The 16,302-nt window shown below is 40.8% G+C and overlaps 1 protein-coding gene across 7 annotated transcripts in view; it reads left to right on the plus strand.

Annotated features, from left to right (window-relative positions):
- The first annotated feature begins 583 nt into the window (after positions 1-583).
- myt1b (myelin transcription factor 1b) overlaps positions 584-16,302 on the plus strand; it is an 87,533-nt gene continuing 71,814 nt past the window's right edge. For 6 of the 7 annotated variants that reach the window (XM_026367791.1, XM_026367795.1, XM_026367794.1 and 3 more), the window contains exons 1-2: positions 584-897; positions 1,984-2,099. In XM_026367791.1, the coding sequence (XP_026223576.1) occupies positions 779-897; positions 1,984-2,099 (235 nt within the window). In that variant the 5' untranslated portion in view covers positions 584-778. The other variant, XM_026367796.1, reaches the window with a different exon arrangement.

Genomic DNA, 16,302 nt, shown 5'->3' on the forward strand with positions numbered 1-16,302 from the left:
GGTCAATATGTGTGTCTGTGATTATATTCTGCATCTCTTTGTACTTGTTTAGTGTCTTTATTTGTCTGACCCCTAAGGCCTTTAGATCTATGTGTCAGGCAGGATTTGATGTAGGGCCTTTATTAACACTATTAAACTATTTTATTTTTATTTATCATTCGTCAGTTTTAGAGAAACAGGAGATTGAGGGTTAATTACATGTAGTAAATGCTCTTGCATTTCATTTTCAATTCCAATAGAGATGAAAAATACCATTATACATAAAAACATTAAAAAGTATAGATGTATATCAGGATAATTAGAGTGAATCAAAGGGGGAATCAAAAACTTTGCCATGCACTAAAGTAATTGCATATTTACAAGCTGTGCTAACCACAAACCTACACACCAGTCCAAGTACTTCCCCTGATTTGTGTGTGTGACACTTCTCCTTTTTAACCCACATGCTGCATGTTAAGCCTTTTTCCACATGGGGGCAGACATTTTCTGCTGTGGTCACAGTTCAAAATGAAACCAGTTGAACAAGCTCCTATTTACTGTAAATGTTCTAAAAGTTAGTTTCCCATCTGTGCCGTTTATTACATATCAACAACAGCAAACTAAAAGCTCAGAGGACATGCAGTTCAGGTTTTCCCCAAACATTAAAGTTTTCTAAAAGATTGTTTATTTGATTCAGGGACCTCGGTGGCTTAGATGGAGGATTGGTGCTTGTGTCCTATTCAAATGCAGGCAAATGGAGTTTTAAGAGACATGACTTAGCTTCGTTTTACATGCCCATATGTATTTGAATTGCAGGTGCTCTTCTGTGTCTGTTTGTTTAGGGAAATCAGTGCAACTCCCCACCTGCCTGTACTCACCTCCTTCACCGTCCAACGGACTTCAACTGACAAAATCCAGGTGAGAGTTTGGGCGTCTTGCTGTACTATTGTAGTATCTGTACAGGCTGGTAACAAATATGTGTTGCTGTATGGGTGGATATTGACTCCATTCACATCTATCTGTTTGTAAGGATTATTATTTTTTTGAGTGACTTTTAATCTCGCCGCAAATGGGTCTTGTGACTTTTTTGCCACTTTGCTTTTAGAGTTGCCAAGAAAACATTAGTGTGAAACGAACAGGCTCAGAGGAGATACACCAGTAGAGTCACAAGGAAGGACAATGGGGAACTGTGTATGAGACTACTGGAGTTGCCTGGGGCACAACAGTTTGCTTAACTACATTTTATTTTATTTCCTGCTTTTTGTAAAAACTCTTGGAGACATTGTAAACTAACTCTGCTGCAAATTCCAAAGTGTTTTAAAGCTTGACACCCCTAAAAGATAATCTCAATGCTCATGGAGATCACCGGAGGTAACAGTTTTTTCACAATAAGTGTACAGTATGGTCTGCTGTTTTGAGCCCCCAGGCTATATTTTGGTTTGTGTGATCCCCCTTGTTCTGCTCTCTCTCCTCACCCCTGAAAGGATAGCATTGTGAGTTTTTTCTCTTCCTGACTGCTTAAGTGGCAACAAAACCACCCCGACAGCATTCTTTAAAAAAAAAAAGAGGAACTTTTTCATGTTGTCATGTTATCGTGGCGGTTGTTCAACTCTGCGATATAGCTCAGCAAAGTTTAGAGGAATTTTTCTTGTTTCTTTTTTGAAGAGTCAGATTCCAACCTTTAACTGGGAGTTTATTTAAAACTTTTGGCAGAAGAGGTAAGTGTTTTCCTTCGTGTCATGTCATGAATTTTACATACTCATTATTTGTAAGTTATTATTAGACTTGTATTTAGAATATTCAGCTACATCAGTGATGATAACATGTCACATGTTCTTTTCTGTTTTTCTGGTTGGAATAGAAGAAAACAAACCCATTTTACCACAGTGACAAGTTTATAAAGTGCAAAAAAATAAAGTGAAATGTAATTTAATTTATAAATAAAATGGCCCCATGGTGGTAGACATGAAAAGAAGCTCTAATTAGTTTGAGTTTCCTCTACAGGCACATGGTGATGTATAGCCGAATTCTTCATTTCAAAGTCAGCGGGTCATCACTATCTGTGCTAACGGGCTCTGACTGGGACCAGACCATGAAGGATTGCGAATTCTCTGAGAAAGGTAAAACAGATACCTGATCTCTGTATGTGTGTGTTTTTGAGGATACATGGAATTTGACTCTTGACTCTAGTGGTTCTCAACGTAACTATACACAGTAATAATAACAATAACAAGGAAGAGTCACATTGACACACATGCATGAACAAAGCTGGGCAAAAAATCACTACAACATTTGGCATAGATGTATGAAATGTATGTGAATTTGTTGTGTAAATGATAATTAAGCAGGAAGCTTAATAAATCATATTATCTACATACAGCAGGATTTTTAATTAAACAATTCTGGGAGAGAATATTTTTCTGAGAGCGCAGCAGTAATTTAATAGTATATAGATTCTGGATTTATACTCAGTTCATAGTTTATTAGATACAGCTAAAACTAACACTAATGCAGTCTGTTACAACAACCCTATGATAAATCGTATCATTGTTTTTGTTGAAACCAAGGTGTTGATTTAATTGTCATTAGGGAGTAAATCATTGTACTGCTTTGTATAGAGAGGTGTTTGTGTCATTTAACCTCACACACCTGACCCATAAATGGATACAGAACAATACAATTCTGTATCTGTGATGAACGTGCTTGTCGGCCAGTTTTTGTCTGCCCTGTCGTTCTTTAAATACAACTGATCCAGTTTCTGCAAGCATTGCAGAATGCCGTGCACTGCCCTCTCTTTGCCTATGATGACAATTTGAGTTCTGACAGTTCTGATACCAAGTTTCCTGCTTCTGAGTTTGCAGTGTTCAGCTGGAAACTTGAAGTACAGCCATATTTATCATAAGATGGGCTGTATGGATTTGTATGTGTAGTTGGGTGTTTAGGATGATATATTTGTGAAAACTTGATTAATCTTTCTAAAAATGCTTTATTTGTGGATCATGAAACATGCATTTGTCACACTTATTTCTCTCCATTTCACGCTGCTGCACTGACTCAGCCCAGGTGTTGTGGCGAGCTCCTTCTGGTTGTGTAGCAGCTGACCCCAGATCAGATTGAGGTTAGAGACATTTAACACTCCAGTGCCTGCTTATGGCACATTAATCCTCAGATAGCACTTTCTAATGTGGCGTACATATAAATCTGTGAAGGGGAAGGCTGACCCACGCTCTCCTTCAACACTGGGTGGTACCGTCAGTGTTTGTGAGGAAAGAACAAAAGAAATGGATATAGGATACAGAGGAGAGAAGTTGTTGCAGTGGCAGGTGAAGAAATGTAGCAGATGAATGTGTATGAAAGGAAAACGCATGTGATTAGGCATATGTATTTTATCCATGCACTGAACTGTTTAGTCAATACATGGTGCTGTGAGAGTTGAGCACAAATAAACTAACACGACGATAGACTGTCGTGTGCACTTATTGTAAAACAACCTCTTAGACAAAGTGTGATGAAGGCATTTACTGCTTCTGTGCTTTTAGCAATAATCCATCCTTACCTCTGTGTCATTATCACCTCACTCTGACACACACACACTTATAGAAAACCAACCCTTATGCTCATTCCAATCGACACACTCGGTTTAGCTTTGCGAGAGACTGTGTATTTGTATTTGCATCTGTGAGTGTGTATGTGCACGCAGCAGTGTGTGTTACTGTGTGACCATGTGTGTGCCCAGTAGACTGAGTTATGGGCATGAATGGAGTGAATGGTATTTGACCGTGTGCATTGTGTTTTATGAGATGAGCAGGCTTTAATGACTCTGTCACCAGTAAATGGGCTCTGATTTGTAGCACAGCTGTCGCTCCACACTCTGATCAAGTCAGGCCTTCTGGAGAGACACATACACACATGCACACACAGGATTAGCAAATATTCACCACACCCCACACCTAAACATCCGTATTAAACCATACGTACTCCCAGTGCATTTCATGTAGATTGTGCTTCTGGCACAAACAGTCTTGTTACTGTGTGCTGAGAGTAATCTGTAATCTGAAGTGTAATCAGAATGAAATTATAGCAGCTGAGAAGCAGGCAGCAGTCAGACATTGGATCTCATATCCAGTCAATGCACCTATTCCTCGGAGAAACCAGTGGTCCATGATATTGGTATTGTGGCTTTGATCGCATTTATGTGGATACAGTACAGATGGAGTTATACTATTCATTAACACGCTGTGCAGATGTAGCAGGGAGGCTCCAACTGTGGCAGGAGGATCATGCAGCAAGTTATTCTGCAACCAGAGAACCAACCTCCATGTATCCACCCTGCTGAGAGGGCATTGTTCTGCAGCTAAGCTTACACTCTTCCTGTGGAATGAATGGAAAAGCGATTAGACTATGGAATCAATAGGCTATCATAACAGTGAATCATTGCAAGCTTGGTAATTTCATCACTGACGGGTTAAAAGGCCTGAGGCAGGTTTTGTTTCTCCACACATACATGTAACAGCGACTGTTTTGCTTATGACCAACTTCTTGCACTAATAGAGTTGAAATATGTGATAATAATGGGAATTTTAAGCACGTGTGCTGCTACAACTGTATTAACTTTCCAATTCTTTTCCAATTACTGCACTTTCCTCCCAGTAATTGTTTTTTCTGAGGAGCCTGTGTTACCTGAAGCAGTTCGACCTTTACTTCTGAAGAATTTTATCATTTTGTATTCAGATCTATTTTCCATGAGCTAAAATATTTTTAAATTGTTAATTTGGCCCTTCACAGTAGTCCCGATTAAAAGCCATGATAGCGTATTGTTACTGTAACTTCTTACCAGTAGATGTCACTGTTGCAGAGTATTTACTCCATCCACAGTTTTTCACAGATTCTCTGTACACCCCTTGGCCTTCTTATCTTTACTGCATCAACTTACAGACATTCAAACTGTTGCATTGATCTGCCCATCTGTCTTGTTTACTCTGCAGACTCCAATCTTACTGACAGTGTAACAGGTGTGCCCTTTTGATTTCAGTGAAATGTCAGTGCAATCGTGTGCTGCTGTGTTTGAAGAGTGCGTTTGTGTGAACTTATGGCAGGCCTGTACATTATTAAGTTTGAAATGATTTCCCCTGTTCTGCTCTCCCTCTGTATCATGTCCTTATACTCTCTCGTCTACTTCTCTCTGTTCATTTAGCAGTGAGCCACAGCAGCAATTCCACTCATGTATGCTGCACCTTGTTGACTTTAGCCTCATTAGAAGGCCAAATGAATATGACGAGTTCTGACATTAGGCTACAGCTGGAACAAATGTGCCAGCCGCTCACTCTCCAGCCTGGCCAATTTTTCTCTCTCCGTTTCTCACACACATACACAAACATGTGCTCACTTATTTTTCTGGGAAGGGCTTGGTGGGGTTGATGGGTTTGCAACAATATTGGAAATGTAGATGGGCCTGTGTTTTGAATTGGATTGCACGCTTTGATGCAGAGACAGATTGTAAACTGTGATTTTATTAAATCCTTCATTAGGATTCATCAGTGAGATTGGATCAGAAAAAGGTCACTGTGCAGATGCGCCCCCCCACCTCTCTCCTCTTTGCTCCATCCCCCTTAATATGTACCCTCCTCCCCTTTCTCTCTTGTTTACCCCCCTCTCACCCTGTCTCTCCTCTTCCTCTCTGTAAGGCATAAGAGACTTCTCTCTCTTCTCATGCTCTCTTGCTCTCCCCCTTCCCTCTCTAGCCCTTGCCCGAAACACATTTGCGATGAAAATGGGGAAAAATGATCATCATGGGCCTGCTAGAGAAACACAAGGTGAAAGTGACATTATCCCCCCACCCTAGACCCCCCTCCTCCTCCTCATAGCCATCTAGGCTGGCGCCAGTGGGACGCCTGTGCCACAAATCATTTGTATACTCTCATTTCTGCGAGCGGCCTGTGATGTTGCTTACTGCTTAGCGAGCAGATGACTTTCAGAAAGAAGAGTGAATTGGAAGGTAGGGATGAAGAGATGGGGAGATGAGGAGAGAGGAGCAGAGGGAGGAGGGGGGAGGGGGAGGTGTGGCAATTTGCCGGCGTGTGAGGACGTCTGTGGGAGTTGGATCTGAAATTGAGAGGGAAATTGTGTGCGCCATATGTCAAGTTCTGCAAAGGAGGTTTCATTGTGCACCTATATTGTGTGTGTGTGTGTGTGTGTACATGAATAGATGTGTGTGTTTTCAGTTTCAAAATGAAGCATCTGGGTTGTTTATTGAATCACCTTCACTATTGTCTGCATTCCCTGCTATTAGCACTGAAAGAGCTGCAGCTCCCCCCCTCCCCACATTTAACAACAAGGAAATGAGAAATGTGGCGCACATATTGTCTGTAGCTAGTGTCTGGTCATCTTTGTCTATCTCACATGTACCCACACACACACCCCTTCCCCCACCCCTGCCCAGTGTGAGACATCATGATTCTTCTGGTACACTGAATACATTCTCCATGCAGTCTGAGCACCGGGCCATGCAGGCAAACATGTGACATTACCAGAAAAAGAGCATCATTTTTCCTGCACCACAGACAGACACAAGTGTTTTAGAAAACAACCATAAACACGCGTGTAAGTGCATACATAGCTACACTTTCACCTTTATGTACAAACACACAAACACTCGTATACGTGCCTCCACCCCCATACACACACACATTCTCTCTTAAGCATATAAATATGAGCCCGCACACACTCAAACACACAAACATAACCTCACTGCATACAAACGTAAACACACTTTCACCGTCTCTCTCTCATCCCGGCCCACACAACCCCTCCCACACACATGCACACTCACAGTCAGGTTCACGTAGAGTAAATATAGAGCGGAGGCAGTGTGGCACAGTGACCTGCAGAGGAACCCGTACACTTTGCCTGCTAGTTCCACAGGGCCTTGTGCTTTCAGGAAAGCCATGCAGTATTCATGGCTCAGTTACGGGGATCTGCGAGGCAGGATGGTAGATACGGCAAACATGGTGGAAGTGCGCTGCAAGCAGCTCAGCAGGATACTGTTGGAGTTACACAATACGCTCCGTGGATCTGCTGTGTGTTTTTGTGTTTGCTTTGTGATCTGTGAAGTGGAACGATTCCTTCTCCCAAAGTGTAAATCATCTTGATATTTGAAAATTCAGACTTTCCTTTTTTTTTGTCTCTTTATTTGTATGAATGTGAACCTCATACACTATTACACGTGTGTGTGTTTATGTGACTGCATGTTTCATTCACATGTGTGGTTTGTTCATGTTTCATGTATTTGTATGTGTCCTCTTTATGCTCCACTGCCTGCTTTGAGAAATAGGTCCATTTCTCATTATAACCCCAAAGGCTGTCTGAGTGTCTCAAACACACACACACACACACACACACCCATAGAGAGGGAGCTCCCTGTGACCCACATTCATCAGATCCAACCCTCTGGGGCCTCCGGGGAGCTTCAGGGTAGTCTTGCCCCCAGCATGGTGCATCGTGGCAGGGTCTTGATTCAGAGATACACAGCCCCTGAACCTTGGTGCCCCCACCTTGTCCAGGGGGACTGCAGTCATCAGTGCTGCCCTTTTGAAGTATTATAACTCTGCTTTTGAAAGAGGTTGTGATTAAGATGATATTAGAAAGTGGCAGGGCTGGTTGGCTGCAGTGATCTAAACACAGTCATCTGCTTTACATTTACATTTAACAAGTGAGGAACAAGGCAGAATAGATAAGTCAGTTAGTGTTTTTTAAAATATTGGGAATAAGGCTGCTGAGTGTGCAGAGTTAGGTAGCTTGTTCCGTTGTTGTTGAACAGCCAAAGAGTTTTGCAGAGAGGGATCCTAGACCTGAATGAGGGTGTTCAGGCAGGAGGTAACTGTAACTGAGTAACTGTACATAATAGTACATAATACATAATAAAAGTTTGGACACATCTTGCATTAAGGAAATCATCATGATTTGCTTTTGTATTGTCCACAAATTCTATGGTACAGTGCAATTCAGAGTTTTCTTATTGTTGAAAATGACCTTTATCCAGAACATTCCTATTTTAGTTTGTTAGTATGCAAATCTTTGCATACATTAATTTGTACTAAGCACAAAGTGCAGCTGAGTCTATGAAAATCTCATTCCTTTTTTAGTAGTAGTAGAATTTGTATGAGTCATAAATTAGTGTTGGACAAACAGTGGTGCTTGAATTAAGGGACAGATAATCTCCTAAGTTATAGTTCCTCCTGAAGGGAGGAGTGTGGACAAAATAATTAGTACTCATAACTCTGAAACCACAAATGTAAAACCCATGTTGCTGCTAAAGGAAGAGTCAGTTTATGTTATTATACTTCACATGCTAAACTTTGACTTTCCAGAGAAAAAGTCCCTGGTGCCATTAGAATATTGGTGCCAAATCTAATGTTAGTCCAGCCATTATCTGTTGAAATACATCAGTTGACCAACCAAGTTTGTTAGAGACAGGCCGCTTACTTAACTGGACCACTGACTTAAATTATGATCTGTTAGACAAAAAAAGCAGAAGGCAGACATACTTTTAATTCTCTGAATGGGACTAAAGTCGCTGACACGATAGACGTAAACCTTGTCTGAAAGTCGAAGCAAGCAATAAAGGGGATTTAAAAACGTGTGAACGTTTTCTTTTAACTAGTCAAAATTCAAGATACCAAGAACCAGGCAGTGAATGAATCAGTAGTTTCTAGTTACTTACTTTAATACTTAAGATTATTTTCTTACCTTCATTAGATAGTGGAGGGAGTTTGGGGTTATCATATTAGCTTTCTTAACATGAACTCGCTCTGAACTAAAAACTTATTTTCCTAATGTGCAAGCAATAAAGAGCTTGCCCTACTGACTCCACGGAGGCCTGTAGCTTTTTAAGGCCCAGCCAGCTTTCTTCAGCAAACAAATTAACCGCTGAAGCATAATGAGAGCAATAACAAGTAATTTAAATTCACTTTTATGATGAGGGATTCACAGTTGTCTTTTAAAGATGAGGGATAATAGGGGATGTTTGTAGAAGCACCGTCTTGTCTGTATGAAATGCTGTTTCTGGGGAAAAGTATTGTTTTCAAACTTTCTCAAAGTCTCTCTGAGTCAGAAGCGACTTGAGACAAAGTTTGTTTATCTCCTCATTATGGATGTGAAACGTATCTCCCACCAGTACACAGTGTTTTAGCCGCCGCTTTGTCTGAGCTCAGGTGTCACACAAAGTTGTCTTGTTTTGCAACAGAGCGCCACTTGTGACAAACTGCAAACTTTTCAACCAAGTTAGAGAATAGGCACTTTGATACTTGAATCTTTAGTTTGGCGCCTTCCTTTCTCAGACCAGGTGGGCGCCATTGAGAGGGAAATCTCTTCATGGAGGGTGTAAGTTTGTGGGTTGTAACTCATGAACGGGACGCCTTTGAAAACACACAGGCTGCTGAGTGAGTGAGTTTTGTAGACACTAAGCTCTTTGCGGTTGCGTTCTTCAGCCCTCATGAATAATTCGGCAGCGCCGCTTGTCACTGTCGTTGTTGTTGTTGTTGTTGTCGGCTGTGGTGTCACTCCTGTCTGAGAGAGACGGAGGAGACAGAGGACTCTTTACACTTCAGTCTCCTCTGCACTTCCTCTTTCATTCACAGGCAGAGGAAGCGGCGGGGCTGTATGCTGTGTGTTTGTATGGGGGCGAGGGAGAGAGACACATAGAGAGAAATCATGTCTGCCTGTCTCGTATAATGGCCTGTTTGTGCCCCAGTGCTGGTTTGAAGGAATGAAGAGATGGAGGCAAGGAAGGAGTAGAAAAAGAAGAAAAACCTCTAGCCTACTTGTTTTTGTATTTGCATGTGTTCATTTTTTCAGCAAGAATAATTTGACATTTTGGGAAATGTACTAAATTGCTCTATAATTTAGAAGATTGCAACAAGTTCTGCAACCTAAACGACCACATACAGTAGGTAATTTGTCCCCACTTTCAGATATGAGCCATTGGAGCATCTCTTGAAATAGAGTTGTCTTCATGAAAACAATCATGAACAGGTAGTTACCATTATGGAACCATCACAGTTTGGTTACACTGAAGATCAAAAACAACCTGCTTGAAAAGAGATTTTAGTTAGTCTTAAAATAAGTAATGATACACACTCATCATCATTATGGTAAAATAAAAAATAATAAACATGCAGTTTATATTGTGGAACAGTCATGGATAAAAATACAGAAACTGTTTAGAGTCTGTATGCTAAGCTAAGCTAACTGCAGCTTTATATTTCACAGCTATAAGCTGGTTCATCTTCTAACTCCAGGCAAGAAAACAAATAAATAAATTTCCCAATATGTCAATTGCAAATTGCAAATTATTTCTCCTTCTCTGTATTCCTTTTACCTGTTTCTCATTCAGCTGTAGTGCAAATAATAAAAAATCCATCCACAACGATATTGATCAGTTTTATGTGATTGTAAAGATTATAGTATTTTTGTTTTTTACCTGTTGGTTAGACACTACAGACTACAACAACAGCAGTCTTAACAGGCTGGTCCCTTTAAACTAGGTGAACAACCTGTAAATAAAGTGTATTTAATCATTCTTTCAGTAGTAGGCCTCCTCTTGCCACATTACATTCAACTGCTCATCGCTGTCAGAGTACAAAAAGAGCAACAGGTAACTGCAGTGCAGAAGATGTTAAGGGGAAAATGCACACACACTTAAACCTGCACACACACTTAACTGCTGCAGCTAGGTCTTGAGAGTGTTTCTTTGATGAGGACAAGACTGGACTGAGGAGAAATGAACACCTGTGTGTGAATCATTTATCATTTCCATGAAAGCTGCTTTCTCCCTTCCTCATTTCTCTTTTTCTTAAATCTCTGCCAGTGTTGGACACGAGAGCTGTACCAGTTCTATTTTCTCTTCACTTTCTGGGTAGAACTGTACTTTAACCACCCATGTTTATTAGTGATATCAGCACTTAGTTTTAAGCAGATTTAAATGTTTATAAATGCATTTCTTAACAGCTATAACCACTCCTACGAAACACTCAAAACTAGTATAGATAATGAATGACTAATTGCACAGTACAGATTTAGCATATTTAATAATATATGAACATATGTGCAAATGTGTTACTAAGAATATATGAATTATTCATATACACATGTACAAACCATTCACAAGTCACTGTAGATCAGTGGGTGGCTTCGTCATGGAGTTAAGTGAAGCATTTATAAACAATTAAGCACTTGTAGCATATTAAAAATATGAAGACATTTTTTATTTGGCTACAACGGAGTAAGATAATGCTGTCAGAGACTGATATCATGTCAAGACGCTGTACTTATACACACTGATATGCCAGTCCAGCCTAGTATTTACATATTAGTACCAGGTTTTACCATGTGCCAGTGCTGTAGTTAATGCAACTTGACACAGTTTCAGGGACAACGTGTCCAGTGAAGAATGTTCATGACAAAAGATAAAACTAAAATGAAATGATTGTGGTTGTTTTCTAACTAGTGGAGTTACAGTTGAGAAACAGCTGTGATCAGGTGCTACTTTAAATTCACCAAGGGCGAAAAAGTTTGTGAAGATTTGTCTGTTTATGTTTTCATTATGAAATTAATCTTCTAAATATGCAGACATTACATTGTTTAGTTATTGGTTAATTGGTTTTTGCCTAGTTCTATTCAGTTGACTATTGGATGTCTAAGAACTTTAATCTTAAAGGAATCCATTTTCATGACTTTACGTTCTTTCTTGCTGAATTATTTCTATGTTTAACTGCTCCTTTTTACTGTGGCCACTTATTTATTAATAGTCCATCATTCCTGTTCAGGTGTTTTCTCTTTGTTTATGTTCGTTCTTTTTATATCAGCTTAATTGATGCATGTAGCTGCTTTAGGTTGGGTCCCTCATTTTGGACTTTTGTGAACTTCTACTGCAAAGTACAGAATAAAAGCTCTGACTTTTCTGTAAGTAAAGATTTTAATTTACATTCACAATAGTAGCACTGAAGTGCTGCAGAACGTGTGTGCAAAAGGTGCACATACTTTCTGAAGCAGCTCTGAGCATAATAATAAACATGTTACACTGTAATAAGTGTGGGTTGTATCATCATTCATTGCTGTATGATGTGTGACTGCAGTCAGAGGGAACCCCTTAATACTCTCCCCCCTCAGACACATACACATGTACAGTAAGTACACCTCTGAAATAAAGTGAACACACTGCAGGAGAGAGGGCTGATGGGAAGTGTGTGAGCAGGATGGTGTAGGGGGGTGAGTCTCTATTTACATTTAAATAGCTAAACGCACCAGTCCTCCGCTGTAGGGATGACAAAGAGCATTCTGGGATTGCCTGGGCTTGTTTGTCATCCATCAGTGGAGAGGATGGCGGTCAGTGTGGACAACAAAAACAACATGAAAGAAAGAGAGAATGGACAGAAAGAGAAGAAGAGAGAAACCGCGAGTGAGAGCGCGGCCAAATGGATTCTCCATTTCCAACAAAACACAGATCAAGGACAGAGGATAGTTTATAACCCCCTCCCCCTTTTCTCTCCCTCTCTCACCTTTTAATTCAAATTTTAATTCCCTCCTTGACCTCCTGTCCTTTATCTGCTATTACTCACTCACTCACTCACTCACTCACTCACTCACTCACTCACTCTCTCACTCTGATGCCCCCTCCCTCACATCCACTCCCATTCTCCACTTCTCTCATTCGCTTGCTCGCTCAATCATTCACTCTCTCCCTCTGCCGCCTACTCCACGTATTCCCGTCAGCCCCCATCTCTATCTTCCCCATCTTTCTATGTACTTTCCCTTCCATCCTCTGATATTTCCCATAACTCTGTTTTACACCCCCCCTCCCCTCTACGTTTCTCTTTCTGTCTCTTCTTCGATTTCCCTGGTGGACTCTTACAGTAAACTGCCTGCGTAATTTAAATGCAGTGCCTTCCTTTTCAAATGGATGACATGCAGGACGGGAGGACGGATATGAGAAAAAAAGGGAAAGGGGAGGGGAAGCAATGAATCCCATTATCACATAGTATATCAGAAAGGCTTAGAAAACAGAGTCTATGTGTTGCAGCCCCAATAAGAAGAATAAGCATTTTGACGATCTTATTGGTTCTAAAAAGTTTTTTCATACTTTTGTGTATCAGTAGTTAACATGTTAATCTGTGCAACATCAGTCACAGCCTACCTACACACCAAACTGTGGTCAGATTAACTATTGATAATTAAAGAGATGATCCCTGATTGTTTTGTTTTTTGTTTTTTCGCTGATACTATATGTGGGAAACATAATAATAATAACGATGATCAGTGTCTATCCATTAACCAGCGATCATTACCAAGCTGTTATGTGCTGCAAATAAAATCTTATTTCATGTAGTATGATCAAAGTATTCAAAGTGTGATGATCAGGTTAATGACAGCAGATGTGCTGTTTCAAATGAGCAGTGACAAAGGTAGAACATAAAGCTTTGGTGACTATGAATCTTTCAGTTGAGCTTCACTTACTCTTGTGTGCATTTGAATGGTGATTCATTCAATTCTACACAGGAAACTCCATTAAATCATCATGCATTCACTTACTGGTGTGCAAAATGAAGTGTACTTGAATTATGCAATAATTGCTTATAGGATAAAAGTGTAGTAAAAAACGACATAGTCTGTATCTGTGAGTCTTTGATCTGCACTGAACGAAAAGATTGGATCACTGATGTGATTCGTAATTTACACCTCTAATGTGAACAGAAGTAAGGGTGTTTTTGTCTGACAGCTTTCCCAAATGTGGCTGCTTGTGTTTGAAGAATCATGAGTTGCTGTCACAAATAGTCAACACCATGATTTAGTATTTCTCTTCCAGGCTTAACAGACATTATTAATGGGACTCTGTGTGTACGTTGGAGTCAGTGACCTCTCTTCCATTATTGATTTGGATCCCCTGTCTTGTCTCTCTGCATCTGTTTCTCTTTGCATCTGTTTTATCTTTGCTGTAAATGGTGCTTCTCAGTAACGCACATCAGCAAACAAAGAGGACTGCCATTTACTGTAAATAACTGGATTCTTTTGTTTTCCCCTCTGAAGTGCTTTATCTACTGTTGCATCAGTCTATTGTTGTTTTGATCATTTCAGTCTAGGTTTATTCTCTTTTGTTATCACTGCATTGTATTAGTGCAGGATCATTCATTTCTCTTCTCAAAATGTGTTTTTCTCCCTTAAGGACTAATTAGCCTCGTTGCAACTGCAGGGCTGAACAGGCATAGCCAGGGTTTACTCATTATTTATGCCACTAACTTTTCCTGCAAAACATTTCTGCCTTGCCATATCTTTTTGCCAAAGGAGATGATTTATCAGTTGGGTTGTGGTTTCAAATGAGCAGACTCTTATTATGTACAAGTGCAGGTGTAAACACAATCAACAGCAGCTTGAACCTGCAGGGAAAAAACACACTCCAAGACACTTTCAAGGCTGTCTAAAATTACATTAAAGGCCTTGACGACTTGTAGTCATAAAACCTGATGTGCTGATTGCTGACAGACACAGGTAAATGCTCATACCTGCTGGCTTCATCTGTCTTTTAGAGTTATGGTGGCAAAGTTATTTGGACTCGACGGGATATTTATCCAAAAGGACAGTGCTTGACTGACAAACAGGAGCACAAGCAGGAGCTATAAGTTGAAAAGTAATGATGTGATAGAAGAAGAGTGCTTTTCAGTTCTCCCACTGGGTGCATCAGTAACAGATTTTAAATCTTATGTAACCCTAACCTCTGAGTGCCAGGGGACTCCCCCTGTGATTCAGATGACTCAGATATGAGAAAGATGTCTTCAGTTTCCTCTAGCATAAGCCATAAAAGCAACTTTTAGGCTTAGAGCATCCTTGACCACTTCATGTGAACATAAACACTAATTTAAAAGTATGTGAATTTAAACTGCGTTCTCATGGCATCATCCTATGAACATATTGGACTGACGGCATGAGTTAACTCAAGACTCCTCATGTGGTAAGCCAAAGTTGCTGTATGTATGTATGTGTGTGTGTGTGTGTGTGTGTGTGCTATCTGTAAGCTACACTTGCCCCAACAGGCCATATGGCTCAGTCCTAATCTGAGCCTCTTCCTGCTGATAGCACCAGGATTGACTTCTGTAATTAGATCTGATCTTGGGCTACTGGTCACATTAGGAAGAAAACAAGTCGGGCTGGGGGTGCATTTAAATAAATTTCAGTCAAAGAATCATTTTTTGCTTATCGTCAGTGGAACCCAAAGCATATTTGCAATTAAGCATGTGCAATTTCAGGTGAAATTTTCACATTGGCCCATTTGTTTTTGCACCATCTTTTAAGGCTTCACATGTAAGGGAATATTGACAGATGAGGCCCATTGTTGAGCCTCAACAGCTCTCACAGACCTATTATTCTAATGCGAAACTGCTCTGTAGCAGTAAACCTTTCCTCTCACATGTCATGACCGCGAAGTGATCTTTCCCTGCCCTCCAGCCATCTTTTCATTGTATCTCCATCTTGATTGTTCCTCCATCTTTACAACCTCTGCATTGAATAGGTAGGGTTATAGCTGGACTCCAGGGGCCTCTTCTATCTCTCTCTTTCTATATTTTTCTTTTTCTTTGCCTCAATTTCATCTTCTCCAACTATCATATAGCTCAAATCTATAGCCACTCTCTCTCTCTCTCTCTGCATTCACCTGACCCCTCTTCATCCTATACTCCCTGCTCAACCCCCTCCCTCCTCCTTTTCTTGCCAGTATTTCTTCCAGAAGGGAAGTGCCTTTCTAATTACTCTAACCCTATTGTTGTAAACTTTAGCCATGGCTTCTCTGAGGGGGGTCTGTTGTCCCTGGATGGAGTGGCTTTCAGGGCCATAATGGTTTTCACCTCTGTGTGTGTGTGTGTGTCTGCCACTGATTGATCAGATAGCACACACACACACACACAGAGACACTACTTGGCAAAGGCTCACTACATAGTGCATGCATACAGGGAGGGGTAGGTGGGTGTTGAATTGAATGAAGAGGAGAGAGGTGGTGGAGGTGGGGGATAAAGGCAGTGGTGTCAGCGCTTATCTCCCCTGCCTGTCTCTCTCTCTCTTTCTGTGTCCCCCAGGGGTGGGTGAAGAGGATGAGAGTGATCCTCAATCTGCTTGCATGTTTCGGGGGGTATGATATGTTGCTGTCCACAACAAAAGTCACTTCACCCCTGGGGGGCTTCCTCACAGCTATCCCTTGTGTCCTTCTGGAAGTTTTGCATGTGCAGCCGTGCGTGCATATGCGCATTGTTTGAAGTTGACTCTTGGATCCTCTCTGTGTTCGGG

The sequence above is a fragment of the Anabas testudineus genome, chromosome 7, assembly GCF_900324465.2.
Source record: "Anabas testudineus chromosome 7, fAnaTes1.2, whole genome shotgun sequence".
Classification (NCBI taxonomy): domain Eukaryota; kingdom Metazoa; phylum Chordata; class Actinopteri; order Anabantiformes; family Anabantidae; genus Anabas; species Anabas testudineus.